General features: G+C 41.3%; 1 protein-coding gene across 1 annotated transcript in view; it reads right to left on the reverse strand.

Moving 5' to 3' along the window:
- UBE3C (ubiquitin protein ligase E3C) overlaps positions 1-20,917 on the reverse strand; it is a 111,090-nt gene that overhangs the window by 77,009 nt on the left and 13,164 nt on the right. The window contains exons 4-9 of the mRNA XM_090047609.1: positions 16,718-16,864; positions 8,134-8,249; positions 5,704-5,861; positions 2,665-2,818; positions 1,642-1,862; positions 1,200-1,354 (exon numbers count right to left, since the gene is read on the reverse strand). Coding sequence (XP_089903735.1) covers positions 1,200-1,354; positions 1,642-1,862; positions 2,665-2,818; positions 5,704-5,861; positions 8,134-8,249; positions 16,718-16,864 — 951 coding nt within the window. The remainder of the gene's footprint in view (positions 1-1,199; positions 1,355-1,641; positions 1,863-2,664; positions 2,819-5,703; positions 5,862-8,133; positions 8,250-16,717; positions 16,865-20,917) is intronic.

A 20,917-nucleotide genomic window follows, 5' to 3' on the forward strand; every position in this document is an offset into this window, starting at 1 on the left:
CACATATTCCAACGAGCTGTCATCTAGATGGCAGGCGATGCTTTGGAAGCTGGATCCAAAGCCAGGCCTGATGCCAAAACTGGGGATGGAAGTTGGAATGTTGGTAATGACTGAAAGAGAATTGGTTAAGTTATTAGATACGAGGAAGGAAGAAGAGAAGTTGAGCTGTGTACAGACAGTGCAAGCAAAGTAAAGATATGCCGGACCCTGATCCCACTTCCCTGCTCCATGGTGCTATAAGAGCCCCATATAATTAAACTCTTGCAAGAAGATACCATGCATCCAGGCTACCCAGGATACATGCATCTTGTAGCACTGCTTGCACACCACAACTATATTAGCTCTAAAAAGACCAAAGTAATAAATTCTGCTAACAACAAGAATTTTATGTAGAAAACTATTTTTGAAACCATTTCATAAGCAGTTTATAATTACGTCTCTGTAGAATCCAATATTCTTCTTCTCTGTCCCATTATAAATGAGAATAAAGGCTTCCTTTTATTTTAAATGCAGTAGGAAAGGTAACTTTTTAAAAATAAATGTATGCCTCTCAATGATCATATTCCTAACCTGTACTTTTAGCAACTTCTAGTCACACTACATTTAGGTTTCCATTTAAAAATACAGGATTAAAAAAAAAACAGTTTACCTCTGTAGTTTAGTTTTATTTATATTCACATATCTGCAGCATACTATTGCTTGCAACATAGACCAATCTACTGATCACAGCATCTTTCTTAACAGTCACTTAGAGTTCTATGCTCTATGAGAGTGCCATTCTCTTCCACTACAAATAATGGTAGATTAGGTGGTCTTCTGCACAACAGGCTACCAGGCAACAATCATCTTACCTAGCTGTATAAAACACATTGTGAGAAAATTACGAGAGAACTAGGAAGAGAAAATTTATACTTTGTCTCTAAATTACCATAAAACCAATATCTAACAGGAAACTTAACAGTCCAACTATATCTTTGGTGTTCTTATGCATTTTCATACTAAAAATACAAGAAATAATTTTAAAGGAGAGACTATGATAAAACCTGTAATTAAACAGTCACCTGTTAACAGAACCAAAATTAGCTAAAACACATTTCATTCTACCAATACCAAGAGAAATGAGGGATTATAATGAAGGGACGTTCCTTAGCTATAATGTTTTTATAATAATGTTTTACAGGCAACTCGTTAATGCTTACGTGGGTAGTCATCATCTTACTGATCTCTTCATCCTCCTCTTCAGAATCACTAGTTGCATCTTGACAATTTGTACCACTAATAGACACAGGCAACTGAGAAAGAAAGGTCTGTAGAACCCTCAAGTAGACAAGCAGTCCTTCCTCAGAAAGAGATCCTATTTCAAATAAATTGATACAAAAGTATTACACATATCCTTCTCTACCAAGACAGGTTAATGCTGTGGTTAACAAGAATCCCTTACCCATTCACAACATGCCCTATGTTGCATAGTGATACTTAAATCTTGGAGCAGTTTGCAAGAGGAATACATTTAATCACGGCCTTCATAACTAATCTTTTTTTCAAAACAATAAACTCTTAAGAATGTTATATGTAACATGTTAATTTAAAATGGTAATATAAAAAAATACGAAGTATTAACAGATAAAATATTTTTCATACCTAAATATGTTTCACCAACCATTAAAACAAAATAAAAAAGCCAGGGAGCTCTATCGCTTTTTCTTGACCGTCCACTTTCTGTCAGTAATAGTGCATTCAGAAAGAGTTCATAAGGGAAAGTGGTCTGCACATCAGCCAGCGCTGGAATGACGAAATGGAATATCTGATCCGTAAAAGGTGCTACCAGCAACTCCTCAGTGAAGGCAGCAAATACCTGTTGCCTGAAGGGAGGGGGAAAGTTCCTTAATAAAATTGCAAACAACTTTTCGCTACAATACCCATGAAACAATTTATCATAAACTTGTAAGTTTAAATGTATTATTCTATCTATCAAAGAAACTTTGTGTAGTTGCATTCTACTAATTCTATGCCACTAAAACAAGGTTATCAGATTACTCAAAAATGAAATTATGCCCCTTTCATTAATCATATTAACTGTATTGTTAAAGCCTTAATCCAGCCACCAAAACTACTCTGAAACTATTATTTCAGTATTATGAAAAATGACATATAAAGTGACAGAATGCAGTAAAAGGTATATTTTTCCTGAAAATCTACTTCACTGCACTATCCACTACCAGATACAGTAAAACAAACAGCTCTGGTTTTGGTCATACTTTGTACTGCCTCCCAACATTATGACTTTGCTAATTATTCTGGAGTCTCTGCACAGGTCTCCCATACTCCCTCCTGCATCAGAGTTCTTTTCCTTTCTTCAAGATTCTCCTCAAGCCTGAATTTCTGCACTCATGTTTAGTTCTTTTCTCTCATACCTTCCACACTGTACTATCCTTTGGGATACTGATCACCTCCTCATATCAGCCTTTGCCAGCCTTTTAAATGCTTCCTTCCCATGCCTGAAATAGCCATCCTTTTCTGTGCCAAATGTTACAAAAATTGTAATACTACAATTAATTCATTAGCCCATATAAAATCTTAACTAAAATGTATATGCATATACCCTATGTATTTCAGGAGAATGAGTGGATATACAAGCACCAAGGGGTACACCCCTTTGCTTACCTTGCACCTTCTGGACAGGAGCTATACGTAAAGTGCAATGGTTTCAGAACATTCTCTAGCAGTATTTTTGCAATAGGAACTCGAGAAACATCAGAATATTCAATACTTGATGGAAGTTTATTATTAATTAACAAATAAAGAGACCTGTAGTATCCTACAAGAGACACAAACATATAGACACAAGCTTTTAAATGTTGCGCCTATGTATTCCTTTACTTATAAATTATTACGCCATTGTTCTACAAGTGAAAAAATCTTACACTTCCTAGTTTAAGTCTTATTTAAGCAATATGTAGGTAAACTAAAAAAAATTTAAAAAGCAAAAAAAGTTACCATCAGAAAACTCATGCAAAAGGTCAGCAACATTTTTGGAAATATACGTTATATTGTTAAACAGAGAGAAAGAGAAATGTATGCAGAATTAGACTGACTTTCAAAAAGTAATTGCTCCTGCTGCCAAACAGAAATAAGATACTAACTCCCTGTTTTTCCTTTCTCCAAATGTGTCCTCCTGTCACATTTTGGCTTTCTGAAATTTCAGACATAATTATTGTATCCCAGAGCCTGAATGTTACATGGTATCCTGACTGAGCCAGAAGGGTACAACAAAGGTGTCGATCTTTTTTCATACCATTAATGTTCAGAAGTTACTGTACAAGTCCATCCTATTTAATTCAGTTTCCTGGTCAATGAACTTAAAGCACAGAGCACATATTTCATCAATATTTTAAATCAACACAGGAGCACATATTTTATCAATGAAATCTTGGGAGGACAGTTTTTCAATAATAAATATGTCCAATTAAGATTATTTGCTCTGATGAGCCAAAACAAACCAATGGCATCTGGAGATACGCTGAAAACATCTTTTGAAGGTTTATTTTAAAGACTAAGAAAATGAAGATCTTTTTCACTCTCTTATTACTTGTTAAAATTGAAAGTTGGGAAGAACTTAACATAAATCTGCTAGTTGAGAATTACACCAGAATGAAATGCTAAGGAAAACTTCTTTGTTGGGCCCATTCCCTCCCAACAATACTCCTGACTTCTGAAAAAGGAAGAGTACATTTGTGAACATGGTCATTGGTTTAATTTCTTCAGCTTCAATTACAATATATAAATGTTTCATATTTACAATATTTTCCTCAAATGAAGCACCTCTTTTCAAGTTTCGACATATATACTGAACATGCCATGTTCAACCATAAAAATGGTTCTTCAAGAGGCACTGGCCATGACCAACCCCTCTTCCCTGCTACAGTGTAGTTTGATAGCCCCTGGATTCCCCTAGTGAAGAAACTGAGGGGCAGCTGCGGTTGGTCACAGATACTGGTTGCCAAAATGTTGCCACAGGTACTCTGGATGAGTGCAAAAGGGCACATACACACTGACAGCAGCACAAATGTGAATAAACACCTGAAGATGAACTATCATTTGTTTTCCCTCTGGTGGGATTTTAATACAGCAGCTAATACATATCAACTCTTTTCCCAGAGAAGTCAGGATCTCAGACTAATAAGGTACTTTACTTCCCTCTACTTCATAGGAGCACTGGTAACAAGAAGTCATATCTATACACCAAAACCAGTATTTAAATCACTATATACAGGCATTTCAATACCTAAAAGCATTAAAAAATAAACACTAATCCTTTATAAAATATCAAATGCACAGGTCTTTTCAAAGGAAAAAAAAAATTATGAGTAAATACTTGAAAGATTTCTTTGCTTTTAGGTTCAGTCCTTCTGAATGTCATTTTTATACGTAGAACTGATCATATTCCAAATCCTGAAAACCACTTTGCCCCTCTTTTTACTACTGCAATTTTTTCCATTAAGCAGATCTTGTGTCCATGGCACAAAATTCCACTTGCTTTAACTCAACCAACTTGTCATTAATGACCTGTATTACAGTAAGTTGTGGAGTCTTACCAAAGTCTTTGTGTTAAGTACAAGAAAATACATTAAAAGACTCTGGAAGTACTCTGGTGCAGGTATACCAACTGTTAGTTTTGTGAAAACAGTGTTAAAATTTAAAAAAAACCCAACACAAACTTTACAGTATGTAGGCTAGAGCTTCCAAACATTTAAAAAAAATAGTATCTATATAAAAATACAAGTATGGCTTTAACAAACTTCTAACAAAGTCAAATTAATGCACAGCAGTCAGCCTACAACATCCTCTAGTAAAAAGTAATTTATGAATGTAGCAGTCCCAGTTATATCCATACTGGTATGTGATGAGCAGGATTTAGTTCACTATGTTTTAAAATAAAACATGGATATATTCTAAGCAATTAACATAAAAGTGACATCTTTTCTATCAGTAATAGCTAGGTCAAGACGCTCAGTTTACAAGTAAAAGGTTTTTCATTCCTTCTAATTAACAGGCTCAACCAGGGTCAGAAAGCCAAGTTGGATTCTTTCTTTTTTTGCACGTCCCCACAAGTAATAAAGTTCCACAAGCCAAATTATGCCCTCAGTGACACTCACACAATCCATTAGCTTTCAATAGGTTTGCACAGGTGCAAGTGATTGTAACTTAGCAAACAGGACTGTTGATGATGGCACAAGGGAAATAAAAGCCAGGTCACTATCTCTTTGCTGTGTTGGCACTACAGTGTTAACAGGATTAAAAATTAACACAAACTGACTTTTATAATGACCACTTGGCAGATAAAGGGAAAAGAAGACACTGTTTTTACATAATCATGTCTCAAAGTAAAAGTACATTTTAGGTTTTGGAAGAAGGTTATTTACTTAAATGTGAAATAGAAAAACAACATAGATGTATTACTTAATATTAACCAATTGCAAAATTACATGTTAAACATCTGCATAAACTGCCTGACAGAATGCCTCAGGATGTGAGAGTTACAATATTCTGTTCACAAACAGTTCAGTATCTGTAGACTCTTAATATTATTCATTATGTGTACTGTAAGAGTAAGATGATATTAAACAACATGGATTTAAGCAGCTACACATTTTGTTCAAGGTTGAGTTTCTCCCAGAATTTTTAATACTCCCAGCTACTGACCTTTGTGAATTGTGTAGTGCAAAATTTGTTCAATTAACGATGCCACATAGCTGGCATCTTGTAAAACAGGCAAATACGTATTCTCAGATGAAAATACCTCAAGCATTCTCATAGGAAGTGCAACATTCAGATTGTCATCGTTGCAGTTCTGTAGTAACCTATAAATCAAATATAATTGATAATGATTTAACATAGGAGAAAACTGTTCATATTCAAGTAAAGATACAGGCATTGTTTTCAAAATAAGTAAGCATTTTTCAGATCCATCTTAAAAATTACTTGCTCATTTTTTTTTAGTTGTTGAGTAACCTTGGGACACTGCAGCTGGTGTACTGAATCAAATCAGGTCTCTTTAAGCAATATCCTAACAGTAGCCAGTGGCCAGAACAAGTTTCTTTAGAGGAGATACCAGAAACCCCATTTTAGGCAGATGCAAGAGAATCTCTCCAGGGCTGCTCAGGCAACAATCCCCACCCTAAATCTGATAATCCTGAGACTGCTCTGATAAGAGGGAGCAAGGGAGCCCAGTAGCTCAGAGGACTTCCACCCGGACAATATAAGTAACAGGATGGCTTCTGTGTTCCCTCCTTCTACCTGCAACAAGTGGCCCGGAAGTGGGGAGAAGCAGACCCTGTTACAAGATACCTTCTTCCCCTTGCTTCAAAGGGGAGGCAAAGAAGTCTTTGAGAAGAATGGGGCTAGAGTGAGGAGTCAGTGTTCATAAGGTGACCAGAATTAGTGGGCTACATTGGGGCTGAGCAGATTGGAAGAGGACAACTAGACAAAGCTGGAGGCCAGACGGAATTGATGCAGGGACGAAAACTGGCATAGGGGTTGGAAGAACAAGACTGCTAGGGAAGGTTGGAAGGCAAATTGATTGCTAGGCATGGGACAGATAGATGAAAAAAATATGAACATTCCTAAGAGATAAAAATCACTTAAGCTTAGTAGTTAAAACAAATTCAGAAAAAAATTAAGTTGCTAGCATCACTTCAATGCAGTGAAAAAACTCATGCAAACTATGTCACGCTTTTATGCTTAAAAATGACTCATCCTTGTTCATCAATTCATATTAATTTTTTACGCATTTCTATTTTTTCAGCTGAATTTTCTATGAAATCTACATTACCTACACAACAGTTTAAATTCAGAAATAGTTTCATGTGGAAATCAAAAGTACTTTTCAACAATCTTATTGGTGCCTACTCTGCAGTGATGTATAGCTTCAGTTCTAACCCTATAGCAGACTAAATTGTCACAGATATTTGAAAACTTATGTTAGCATATAAAAAAAAAGTTCAATTTCCACAGCATTTATCATGTGTATAGAAGAGATTTAAACATTGAAAAATCAATGTCAATAAATTAATACAATAGTTCAGCTGCTCTAAATAAAGTATCATACACAGAAGAAAATATTGAACTCTGAGATAATAAAGAAATTCTCAAGGGGAATAAATAGTTGACATTGTTTCCAATTTGGAAACTACAAACTGCAGTTCAAACTATACTAAATCTTCACTTCTAGCTCAGCAAAAAGAAATAAAATCTCTAACTAGAACTGGATTCCACTGTATTTTGTGGTTTAAGCCAAACCGCATAAAAGGAAATTATCCATACTTCACTATGTATGTTGTGCACGCAGTTATAGAATGTGCAAGACAGTAGCTCTCTAGAAACATTGTTAACACTAACCAAAGCAGATCATGTAACAATACAAGTCTTCATTGTTTCCACTGTTGGCTTGACACTGCATATCAACAGATACCATTAGCCTCTTTGCTAACCCTTTTAAACCCAGAGAGGGGAGCTGGCTACTTCTATCACACTACGGTGATAAAACACCTTTTTTGGCTGCAAAGAAGAAAATGGACATCAGAAACCAGCAATCTATGAATTTTGCTTGCTGTGACCTGATGAAGTGCATTCAAAGGGTTGCTCTGTACCACGACTACATTATACTGAAGTGAATGAGATGCATGCATGACACGCCCCAAGTTCAAAATAAAGAAAGAAGAAAAAGTGTTTTAAATAATTATTATTAGTCTCAAAACAGCAGTAAAGAATTCCGCTGAGGGCCTTTACTGACTAGCTGGGATTAGCAGTGCAATTCATATAATTCCTTCCCAGCAGTCATTAGTTCCCAGGAAACATTCTGTCCTGGATTATTAGTGCCAATGATCCCAAATGGGAAACGCACTTAATCACATTCTTAAATCCATCCATAGGCATGGCATGCCTTGACCATATCTTTAACTGTAAAGTCAATGCAGCTTGTCTAGAGGCTTATCATCCTGCTTTGCCTATATACTTTGTTGGAATTAAAAATGAAATACATTAAAAATCTTCTCTGCTATACAAATAAAATGACACATATATTTTTTTGTCCGCGTACTCTGAGGTATTTGCATGAGAACGAAAAAGCTTTACCTGCAACATAGGCCCAACAGTCTTTTTATTTGAAATAAACAAGTAAGTCTATCATGACCATCCAGTTGCTTCACAAACTGAGAATTTTGTTTAATCAAGTTCTGGCACATCCATATCTAGGAAAAAGAAAAATGCACAGGTTTTATCAAAAATACTGAAAAACACAATTTATTATGAACAGTTTGCTGAAAAGTCCCCGACTCAACCAACAGTCCCAATAAAACTAATGAAACTACCATGTAAATAAGTATGAGTCAATACGAGTCAAGGTATTACATTTTAGTCTTACATAAGAAGAAATGAAAAAGTATTATCTGCTACATTTTATGGTATATAAAATTAGGTATATGCATAACTAAAAATAGTTATGAACTAACTAATGAGAAGATGACACTCACTAATCAATAAAACATCTATATAAGCAAGATCAGACTGAGGCACTGGGATAATCATCCATGCTTCAGGCTCCAGCTCCTGGATTATTCTACTAAAGCATAATCTCATTTTTCAAAAAATGCAATTTCTAGCCCTTGTGCTTCCAAAAAAAAGTTGAACAAATTGCATCTGAATAGGAACAAATTGTGCCTATCTCAAGTAAGAGCTCTAATGTGTAAGCTATGCTAGATAGTGCAATAAAAAGCTAACTCTGAGACCCCACTGGGGTGTCATGCTAACACCTTTCAGCGAGGAACAACTCTGAAAGAAGAAAAACACAACAAATCAGGCCCACCCAACCAAACAGATATCTCCCAACTGCTGCAAGTACTTGGCCTCTGTAAATTCTGCCACTCCTGCTTCCTGTAAGTTTTGGTGAAAGCAGAAGTGGATTCCTCTACTCCACCATCAGACAGGATCGGAAGCATAGCAGGCTCCACCATGTCGGCATGTCAAGCAAGGGACCTCAGCTGTTTCAGGTTGGTCCTAAATCTACTATGGAAAGCCTGCACACAAAAAGGTTTTCCCAAGGATTCTCTTAAATAACAGTATCACTTTGTAGTTTGTGAAAAAACAGTATTTTGTTCCACACTGCTGCACAAATCATTCATGCTTACAGCACTTTGCTGCTGAACTAGGTGTAGCCTTTAAAATGCTTCGATTTTTTAAATTTTTAACCAGAATATTTCCAAATATGCACTCAAATATAAAGTGAGCCCCTGCCCTGATCAGTCTTATATTCTCATACCAGCAAACCTTCCCCCCTCCCCGCCCCCCACAAAATATACTGCCTATCGTTAAATTGCTGCTAGAAGCAGCATGTGCTCACTCAAGGAAACCAGCTACGAAGCTTATTCAGTGCAGTCAATACTGAGTATGGCCATAAACCCACAACTGGCAAACACACTGTGCCTGTGTCCCTTGAAAAACAGCCAGCTATTCTCCCAGGAAGAAATGAGCACCAGACCTGGAGGTACTACAATACCAGGCCGGCACTTGGAGAGGCTGCAGCAAACTCCGACACTGTCTCCTGGTGCCAAAAATCCTGATGGGAAACTTTTTTTAAGGGACAAATTCATTAATTACTTAATTAATTAATAGGGCAGTGTTGTAATTATTTTGCACTTGCTGTGTGTTATAACCTTTTGTAATAGGTGGCTATGGTCGCATACGCCAACCAGAGGTTTGCATAGTGTTTATGTAACAGGTGCTAAGTGAATAAGAGACTCTAGGGTGGCAGTATAGAAGAAACACGCGGTTGGGATTTTCCACACAGGGTTTCTCAAGGGAAAGTTCAGGGTCTGTCAGTAATGTGACAGTCACTGCTCCGAGCCAATGAAGAAGTGCCACACGTGATTAGACCGCCCTGCATCACTGAGGGTATAAAAGACATTGCACTACGAACTTCGGGGTCTTTGCGCGCCCAACGGAACGTACTCACGGATCGGTTCGAACTCGGAACGACCTTCGGCCCAGCCAGCTGGAGGGGAGGACGCCAGACCCGCCTGATCCCAGCAACCAACCCCGGAAACACCTCGCCAGTATACGACAGCAGTCTCACGTGTCGCTAGGGCGCGTGAGACGTGGTGAGTGTGTGCTCACTGGTGGACACAACACCATTGATTCTGTTTTGTTTTGCACCTCGTTAATAAAGTTGAGCCTGACCACCTATAACATCGCAAAGCGTGATCTGCTGTAAGCCCGACTATTGAAAGATCCTGTAACAGGCAGGAGTTCCCTCTACAGGGAACTGCCACAAGGCCTGGAGGTACTACAATAGCCAGCACTGGGAGGGCTAGAACCAACCCTGACACCCTCCCCTTGGTGCCAAAAATGCTACATTTGATATGCTGAACCTTTTTATTTTCTCCAAGTTTTATTAAAAACACACCTACCACCCTACATTTACAAAGCTTCACCTATTGAGCAACCTTGTTTTACCAAAATTTTATATCACAAAGACAACTATACATCCAAAAACATACAACTACATATAAATGCAACCCTCAAACAACATGCCTTGACTTCCCACAAAAGAAACTAGAGGTGCACCAACACATCAGTCCCATATTGTATCGGCACCGATAAAAGGAAAATTGACACTATTGGCAATCGGCTTTTTTTGGCTGATGTGGCCAATAATGTTGCCGATAAATGCTGCGTGCATGCACACAGCTGCAGCGCAGTATGCGGGCAGCCAGGACTGCAGCCTGGCAGTGTGGAAAGCAGCATCTAGCTGGTAAGCCTGTTGGGGGGGAAGGGAAGTGGTGTGGGGGGGGCAGACTGAGGCCCCTGTAGTGAGGGAAGGAGTGGTCTGGGGCAGGGTGGGTTCCAGAACATCTGGTGGGGGGTGCTAATGAGCATGGGGATCCTTTTTGGGGGGTGTATCTAGAGTACAGACACATGGTGTCTATAAGGTAATCATGAGCCTTTTGGCACTGGACTAAAATCATGCATAGTTAATATTATGTACAAGCAGAAATGACTGCAGCAGGGTGCAGGGGCGGGGAAAATCAGCCTGTGTGGGACCTGGATGCGGTGGCAGTGGAGCGGACGGATGCAAAGCTGGCCCGGCTCTGCAGGACCTGGGCAGTCACCCCAATTTCCCCCTCTCTAGGGACAGCCCTGTGTAAAAGTAGGTACAAAAGTACTGCTCAAAATTATGTTTATAGAATACCTGTGCTTAGGGGCAACCAACACAGGTTCATCAGTGGAAGGTCTTGTCAGACCAACCTGGTGGCCTTTTGTGATCAGATCACCAGATCATTAGATGCAGGGGTAGCAGTGGATATAGTCTTCCTGGACTTCCGGAAGGCATTCGACACTGTCTCTCACCCCGTTCTCATTAAGAAACTGGGGGACTGTGGTGTCAATGCCCATAGTCAATTGGGTCGCCAACTGGCTGGAGGGCCGCACCCAGAGGGTGGTAGTGGATGGGTCCTTCTCAACCTGGAAGGACGTGGGCAGTGGGGTTCCGCAGGGCTCGGTCCTCGGGCCCGCACTGTTCAACATCTTCATCAGTGATTTGGACGAGGGGGTAAAAAGCACCCTGTTCAAATTTGCTGATGACACTAAGATGTGAGGGGACGTAGGCACACTAGAAGGAAGCATCAGGCTTCAATCACACCTAGACAGGCTACAAGGGTGGGCAGATGCGAATAGGATGGGATTCAACACAGACAAGTGCAAGGTGATGTACCTGGGGAGGAACAACCGGCACCATACCTACCGATTAGGGAACTCCCCTCTTGTCAGCACAGAGGCAGAAAAGGATCTTGGAGTCATAACTGACTCCAGGATGAACATGGGCCAGCAGTGTGGGAAGGCAGTCAGGAAGGCCAACCGCACCTTGTCATGCATCCACAGATGCATCTCGAGCAGGTCCAAAGAGATGATCCTCCCCCTCTGTGCGGCACTGGTCAGGCCGCAACTGGAGTACTGAGTCCAGTTCTGGGCTCCGCACTTCAAGAGGGATGTGGACAGCATCGAGAGGGTCCAGAGGAGGGCGACTTGCATGATCAGGGGACAGCAGGGCAGGCCCTATGAGGAGAGGCTATGGGATCTGAACTTGTTCAGCCTCCAAAAGAGAAGGCTGAGAGGGGATCTAGTGGCCTGTTATAAATTAGTCAGGGGGGGGATCAGCGGGCATTGGGGGAGTCACTGTTCCCCTGTGCACTGCCAGGAGTGACCAGGAATAACGGTCACAAGCTGGCAGAGGGCAGGTTTAGGCTAGATATCAGGAAGCGTTACTTCACGGTCAGAGCGGCTAGGATCTGGAACCAACTTCCAAGAGAGGTGGTCCTGGCTCCTATCCTGGGGGTTTTTAAGAGGAGGTTGGATGAACATCTTGCTGGGGTCGTCTGACCCCAGTACTCTTTCCTGCCATGGCGGGGGGTCGGACTAGATGATCTGTTCAGGTCCCTTCCGACCCTAGAAACTATGAAACTTGCAGCAGTTTGCAGCAAGTTAAAATGTATCAGTTCTGGATTAACTTACCCATTTTAGCTGATTTTTTAAATAAAATCTTCATAATTTTACAAGGAGGAAGCAAGTTAGATCACCTGAACCAGAGATCCTGCTCCTGCCTTTGTTTGAGGTAATTTGCATCAATACAGAGCCTCAGAGACACCTTACCAGATAAGAAATGCCTGCCCAGAAAAGCATTCCATCTATTTACTCCTCTGTGAAATATGAAACACCATAACCAGAAGGAAATATGACTACATCCTCCTTACCACCAAACAACTTCAGGGTAAACAGACTATTCCAACTTTTCTTTGAGCCTAATCTGCATATAAAATGAACTATTCCAAACGGGAAATTTTACCACACCTTCACTCTTCTATGAAATACGAACTTTCATTTCTACCCAAGAGAACTCTTACAATCTTTCCTTCTTAAAATTCTAGACCTGCCTATGCCTGATGAAGGGTGTTTGTGCCAGAAAGCTTGTACTTAAAGAATTTTTTTTGCAAAAAATCTAGTTGGTCTAATAAAAGATATCACACCTCTATCACAAGGCCTGATTGCTTTTGCAAGTTACTATGGCCATTTTTATTGCAAAGTCAGTGGTTTTTTTGGTCCCTAGCATTTCAAATAAACAAGATGGAAAGAGGGGGCAGGCAACTGCTGCAAATCTGGCATCTGGGTCAGGGCCAGAGTCAGACCCACAGCAGTCTCTTGTCCCCATCTGCTTATCCTCTACAGTTTCTGCCCTCCCCTCTGTCCCTTTTACCCCACTTACTGTCACAGGCACCTCACATACTTCCACATTGTGCTTGGGGAAGAGAACAGAACCTGAGCAATCTGACAGTAAGGGGAGGGGGAACAAGAAGGCTGCAAGGGGAAAATGGGAGGGAGGGGTGAAAGTAAAGGGACCACCTGAGCTCCCCAGCCACTATTTTCCCTGCTGTAGCAGCGGGAGGAGATGAATTCAAGACAACCCTCTGATAAGCAGATTCTACACCAGGAAAGTTTATACATTTGTTATAATTTTTCATATATAGAATCTAATTATCGGGGGCTCGTTTTATATTCAGCTTTGTCTTATATTTGAGTAAATATAGCATTCTGTCATGCATGCCTGCTATCTCTTCCCTAAATCCTCAAAGTGAAAGTCTTCCGTGACTAACATCATAAATAAAGTCAAAAAAGGATGCAGCACTAAAGAGCATATAACAAGGGTAAATCCTGCATTCAGCAGTAATAAATTCTAATTTTGCTTTCTCTCTGACCTGGATTTGCTGCTAAAGTTTTATGATTCTTTCAATGTTTTATGCATTTTTTATGTCTTTATTCATTGCTCATTTCCATTGAAGTTAATGTAATTATCAATTAGGTTATTCTTTCAATAGAAAATACCTCCATGAACCTTGATGACATATGAACAAGTCAGGGTTAAGTACCAGCTCTCTTAAACAGACTTTTAAAAAATATTTTATAATAACTGGCAAATGTTGTTGACGTTTTTGTTTCTATTGCTACAGAATAGGAAGGCACAGCAGTGAAATCATTGCAATGGGTAGAAGATGAAATAATGCCTGTTTGGAAGTTGCCATGAAAATACTAAATGTTTGGAAGAAAGATTGGAATATTAGTTTAAATATGAACTAGGAACTATATCTTACTTAATCAAGAATCTAATATCTAGCTGCTAAAATAAACATTACAGGATGCCTTCTACACAGGCACGCTGTTCAGGTGGCAAGTGACAGACGCAGGCAGGGACAGATCGGGGGTGCTGTGGAGTGGTCAAAACCCCCTTCTGCTGTGTTGCACAGTGCTGCCACTACAGTCCCTAGTGGAGCCCACTGTAGCAATCTCCTCAGCTGGAGCCCCCAGGGGGTGGAACAGGGACCAGCTTACTGCCACTGCTGTCCCTAGCAGAGTCTGGCACTCCATGCAGCTGCTCCCTGAAGCTGAGGCCCTCAGACTGGCAGGGGAAAGCTGGAAGGGAAACAAGCAGGGAGAAGCCCAGCAACCCACACAGCAGCCCTCTACAGATGGAGCTTCTGGAAATAGGCAGAGGCAAGCATTAACTCCATCTAACTCAGGAACAGAGCAGGCCACAGGGCTCCTCTCACCCTGCTCCAGCCAGAGGATGTGGAGAACAGTTGGCCTGCCCCTGCCAGGGTGGTGGCAGTAGGTGGATCCCCCCTTACTGCATCTGCTTCCCACCCTACCCCCAGGGTGGTCCACACTGGCTTGGGGGCTCCAGCCACACCTTGCCCTTACCCTCCCCACGGTCAAATTACAGCATCAGTAGCATCAGCTGCATCCCCCGTTTTAAAATTCTACACTTGCCTATGGACCCATGGGAAAATGGTACTACTGGTGACTAATAAACATAAGTGACCTGATAAACATAGGAAGGAGAATTACTTGGAGGTACAGCTTTAAGACTGTCAATTTTTAATCACAGATAGTGTAAGGATTACTATAGAAGTTAAAAAATGACAGAGGTAAAGAAATTATTGAGAAAATATAACAGACTGAGGCTAACTGTTATGAAGATTAAGCTGACCTTGAAAAAAAACAAACAGTGAATCCTGGGAAAACAGAAATGGCTATTTTCTCTCAGATAAGATTAAACACAAAGCATCATGTAAGCATATGCAAGCATTACTGAAAGATATGCTAGTGTATATAGTCCATACAATCACTGATCTGGTTGAAAGGTCTTACTGCTAAAACTGGCTTTAAAAACAAACAAACATATACATAAGCAGAATTACAGTCAACTCATTTTAGTTCCCACATTCTAACAGAAAACAAGTAAATATAGCTTCCTGTTATTATTTACTTCCTTTGCCTATAACTGAGTCATCAGTGTCAGTAGGAATTTGCTCTGGAAAAACTTAGAACAACTGGGTTAGCAGGGGATGCACATATTCCAATGCGACACAAAATAGATTTGTTATTTTATAAATCTCAGATATAGACTAGTAGAATAAACAGGCATATCAGGCATTAAAACTGTGTGTTTAAGTGCCATACATACTTACAGCATGACATTAATAATACACTATGTATATCCATGCAGAGACAAAAATTCACCTGATAGTTACAATATGCTGCCTAAGACCTAAGTCATTCTAAATTGAGAAATAATAGAGGAGAATCTCTTTAGATAACACTTTCAAGATGCACAAAACATTCATACTAAATTTATAAAATTTATGCTGAAACATATTTAGAAATGGCTTTATATGCACTACAAAGCATTTTCTTTATAAATTTAAACACTTGTAACACTTTAATGTTCACACTTTTACACCCTACTTGATTTCAAGTTTTGGAATGTTACAGTGGTCTGGTAAATGATATGCTGTTCTTATCAACCACTGAAAAAAAAAAAATCACATAGGGACTTCACAGTCAGTATGTAGCTAGAGAATTAGGTACAAATAGAACACCACAGCTAGCAAAGAGTGTAAGCGCAAATTTTTATGTACAAGCCATGTACGGTACTTTACATAAGATTCTCCCAATTTCGCTTTTGATTTTTAAAAGTGAATGATGATAGCTTCCGTACACATCAGAAGAAAATCTTGTGACTGTATTTGAATTAGGTTTAAAAGGAAGTACATGGAAGAAAATAAGACACCAAAAAAATATAGTAACTTTGGTTTTTCCTGAAACTGGATTTTAAAAATGGTTACAGAAAAGCCACAAATCTAACAAATATATCAAAAGAGTAACTAAGCTTCTTTTGCCACTATCCCCTTATTTTTACTGAACAAATTAAAAATAAAGGGTGCTGACAGATGTCGAAAAACAAAAAAAAACAAAATAAGCAGTGCTTTACCAGAAGAGAAAACACATTCATTTGACCCAGCTCCCCAAAGTCTGTACAGATCAGGCACTTCAGCAAGGCTTTTTGGTGCTTTTATCTAAAGCTGATTCAATCAGCTATTAAATAAAAGCGCCAAGAAGCCATACTGAAGTGCCTGATCTATACAGACATTGGGCAAGCTGAGTCAAACTAACACAATGCTTCTTCTGGGCATGCACTGTGCTCCAGCACAGGGGTGCACCAAGCTGAAAGTAAAGCACTAGTCTTTTTTTCACATCTGTAATCAGCCAATGTGCCTTGAAAATGCAAAAAGCAGAACTATTTACTTCAGATGCAAGTTGCACTGGTACTCACCAAACGCTTAGAATCTTCATTCTGTCTATAGAAAAACAGAAGTTGACGGACTAAGAGGGTCAGATTAGCTCCCCTGGTAGTGGAGAATGTTCCTCCAGGTTGGGCCAAATTAGCACAGCGATCAAATTCACTTCTTTGAAGAGAATGCTAAAAATTTAAAAATAAATTAAAATTATGCATTGCTATCAAAATAGAGGGGCAACAATTTTAAAATACTGATCACAAGTCTCCATCTTTACTGAGAGGTAAAATAATGAAATGTATGTAGCACTCTGAGCTTACATATGCATTTAACTGTTCATGTTGTACAGATGTCTTCCACTGAATTATACTGATTCTTTGTTCACAATTTATTTTGAAGACTCATAATAAAATATTATGCAAGAATCCAAGGCATTCATAATTATATCCGGCTCACCTTTTTAATTATTAGAACTATGCTGAATACCATAATTACTCAAACCTAAGATGACTCTGAATTTAAAACAACTGCTCCCCCCAAATTAAATTCTATACATGGAAAATTTTTTATAAATTTTGATGTACATAAGCTAATTATTGGAGGGTCATCTTTTAATTCATCCCCCATACTGCTGCCAGAAGGCAGGTGGTGTGGGGAGGTGAAGCAGCTTGCCCCCAGCTTCAGACCTGCCTTCCCCTACTAGCCTCTGCCTTCTGTTTCCACCCCGCCAGCCTTTACCCTTACTTCGCACCAGCAAACTCCATTCCCATTCTAGTCATTACACATGGTCACAGCCCAGACCCCATATGAAGGCTACAAGCTGCTGCTATGGGCTGGGCTGAGGCATATTCAGTGTCCCAGGCTGGAGTGTGCATGGGCCCTGCCAGCACAGAACAAAGGTAAAGGGAGGGGGGAGAGGGGAAAGCAGGGGAGCAGAGGCTGCACGGAGGGAAAAGAGTAGAGGAAGATGGGGAGAAAAGGCTTCAGGGTGGAGAAAGCAGGGTGCAGAGGTAGAGGGGGGAAAGGAAGGCAGCAACTACAGCTACAGCCAGAGCCACAGAAGCTGCCTGCTTCCTGCCCCCCATACATGATGCCTGTACATGAATGCCAGGTGCTTGGGGAATAAGCAGGAGGAACTCGTCCTCCTGCTTAATGCAAATAATTATGACGTCATAGGGATAACGGAGACCTGATGGACCACGGATATAGATGGACCACAGATATAGATAGCTATACCCTGTACAGGAGGGATCGAGTAGATAAAAGGGGCAGGGATGTAGCTCTCTAAGTTAAGGAAAGCTACGCATCCCTGCAAGCTGATATTGGCGACCAGAGTTGACAACTGGAGACGTTCTAGGTTAAAGTCTGTGGGGAATACGGCACAGGGGACACAACGGTGGGAGTCTACTACAGACCTCCCACTCAAAGTCAAGAGCTTGATAAGGAGTTTGCCTGGGAATTGGCTGAGGCCACATGCTCCAGGACCATGGTTGTCATGGGTGACTTCAATTACCCGGACATCTCGTGGGAGGATCAATCAGCAAAGTCTGAGCAATAGCAAAGCTTCCTATTGTGCGTGGATGACCTCTACCTGACTCAAGAAGTCTATGGGCCAACGAGAGGTAAAGCGCTGCTCGACCTGGTACTGGGACCTGGTACTGGCTATTGGGAATGATCTAATTGGCGACCTAGTGATCGACGGGAAGCTGGGTGACAGCAACCACGAGCTGATCACCTTCACCATCCGCTGTAAAGCTGACAAGTCAGTCAGCAGCATGGAAGTTCTTGACTTCAGGAAAGCTGACTTTGACAAGCTCAGGAGGCTTGTCAGTGAGGCCCTAAGGGACAACGACCTCAGGGGGAGGGGAGTTCAGGAAGAGTGGTTGCTCCTCAAGGGAGTGATCCTCAATGCACAAGCTAAATCGATTCCATCTTGGAGGAAAGGCAGCAAGAGGGCACAGCAGCCCCCCTGGCTCTCCAGGGATCTAGCAGACCTCCTGAGGCTAAAAAGAAAGGCCTACAAAGGATGGAGGATGGGATTCACCTCCTAGAAGGAATATTCTGCACTGGTCCAGTCCTGCAGGGAGCAAACCAGGAAAGCCAAAGCTGCAACTGAACTCCAACTAGCTTTGAACATCAAGGACAATAACAAGTCCTTTTTCAGATACATGGGGAGCTGCAGGAAAAGCAAGGGCAACCTTGGACCCCTGCTGAACTAGGTGGGACAACTGACAACTGACGCCCAGGAAAAAGCCAACCTAGTAAATGGGTACTTTGCGTCAGTCTTTCATCAGTCCCATGGGATGCCCACACCCACCACGGAACAGGGAGGTCCAGGTGAGGGAGATCCCTTCCCCTCCATTAATGCTGACCTCGTGAAGGAACACCTTGACAGGCTGGATACCCTCAAGTCAGCCGGCCCTGACAACCTGCACCCCAGCGTACTCAAGAAGCTGGCTAGCATTATAGCCCAGCCCCTGATACGGATCTTTGAGGACTCCTGGCGCTCTGGTGTAGTGCCTGAAGACTGGAAGAAGGCCAGTGTGGTGCCTATCTTCAAGAAAGGGAGGAAAGTGGATCTGGCTAACTATAGGCCCATCAGCCTGACTTCTATCCTGGGGAAGATCTTAGAAAAGTTTATTAAAGAGGCCATCCTTAATGGACTGGCCAACGCCAACATCCTGAAGGATAGCCAGCATGGGTTTGTTATGGGTAGGTCTTGCTTGACCAATCTCATTTCCTTCTATGACTAGGTGACCTATCACCTGGACAAGGGAGAAGAGATTGATGTCATATATCTTGACTTCAAAAAAGCCTTCGATCTGGTATCCCATGATCACCTCTTGGCGAAACTGGCCAACTGTGGCCTTGGGTTCACCAGATCAGCTGGCTGGGGAACTGGCTCTGTGGTCAGACCCAGAGGGTGGTAACTGACAGAAGTCACTCATCATGGTGCCCTGTGACCAATGGGGTCCCCCAAGGCTCTGTCCTTGGACCCATATTGTTCAACATCTTCATCAATGATGAGGACACTGGAGTCAGAAGCAGACTGGCTAAGTTCGCCGATGACACCACACTTTGGGTCAAAGCATCCACACCAGAAGACAGGAGGGCGATCCAGGCTGACCGGTACCGGCTCAGCAAATGGGCAGATGAGAACTTGATGGTGTTTAACACTGAAAAATGCAAGGTTTTCCACCCTGGGAGGAAAAATCTGCAGCATCCTTATAGGCTCCGCAGTGCTACGCTGGTTAGTACTACAGAAGAAAGAGACTTGGAGGTCATCATTGACCCCAAGGTGAACATGAGCCTGCAATGTGATGCTGCAGCTAGTAAAGCGACCAAAATGCTGGCTTGCATCCATAGATGCTTCTCAAGCAAATCCTGGGACATCATTCTTCCCTGGTATTCAGCCTTGGTGAGGCCGCAGCTGGAGTACTGTGTCCAGTTTTGGGCTCCACAATTCAAAAAGGATGTGGATAAGCTTGAGAGAGTCCAGAGAAGAGCCACACGCATGATCAGAGGTCAGGAAAACAGACCTTATGACAACAGGCTGAAAGCCATGTGGCTCATTAGCCTGGAAAAACGCAGGCTTAGGGGTGATCTGATGGCCACCTATAAGTATTTCAGGGGTGACCACCAGTACCTGGGGGAACGTTTGTTCCCCAGAGCACTCCAAGGGATGACGAGGTCAAACAGTTATAAACTACTGCGAGACCGTTTCAGGCTGGACATAAGGAAGAATTTCTTCACTGTCCGAGCCCCAAAGGTCTGGAACAGCCTGCCAGCAGAGGTGGTTCAAGCACCTACACTGAACACCTTCAAGAGTAGACTGGATGCTTATCTTGCTAGAATCCTATGACCTCAGCTGACTTCCTGCCCTATGGACAGGGGGCTGGATTTGATGATCTTCTGAGGTCCCTTCCAGCCCTAATGTCTATGAAATCTATGATTCTAAGGCAAGGGACTTCCTGCCTCCACCCCAACACGTTAAATGGTGGGGGAGTCATCTTAAAAACAAGTAAATATGGTCATTTGCATTGGTTTCCAAGTACAGAATTCCAAGTGACATAAACCCTTTTTGAGCTACTTCACTGTGTCTATCATAAACAGAAATCACCTTCTGACAGAATGATGATTAAAAGTATCCCCTTCCAAATCCGCCTCTCAGAAATACAAAAATACACTCTTCTGTATCACACTCAAAGAACATCTTTTCAATCATCTGACACGCATCT

This window comes from Crocodylus siamensis, chromosome 5, assembly GCF_052110815.1.
Source record: "Crocodylus siamensis isolate JL-2025a chromosome 5, ASM5211081v1, whole genome shotgun sequence".
In the NCBI taxonomy this organism is placed as follows: Eukaryota; Metazoa; Chordata; order Crocodylia; family Crocodylidae; genus Crocodylus; species Crocodylus siamensis.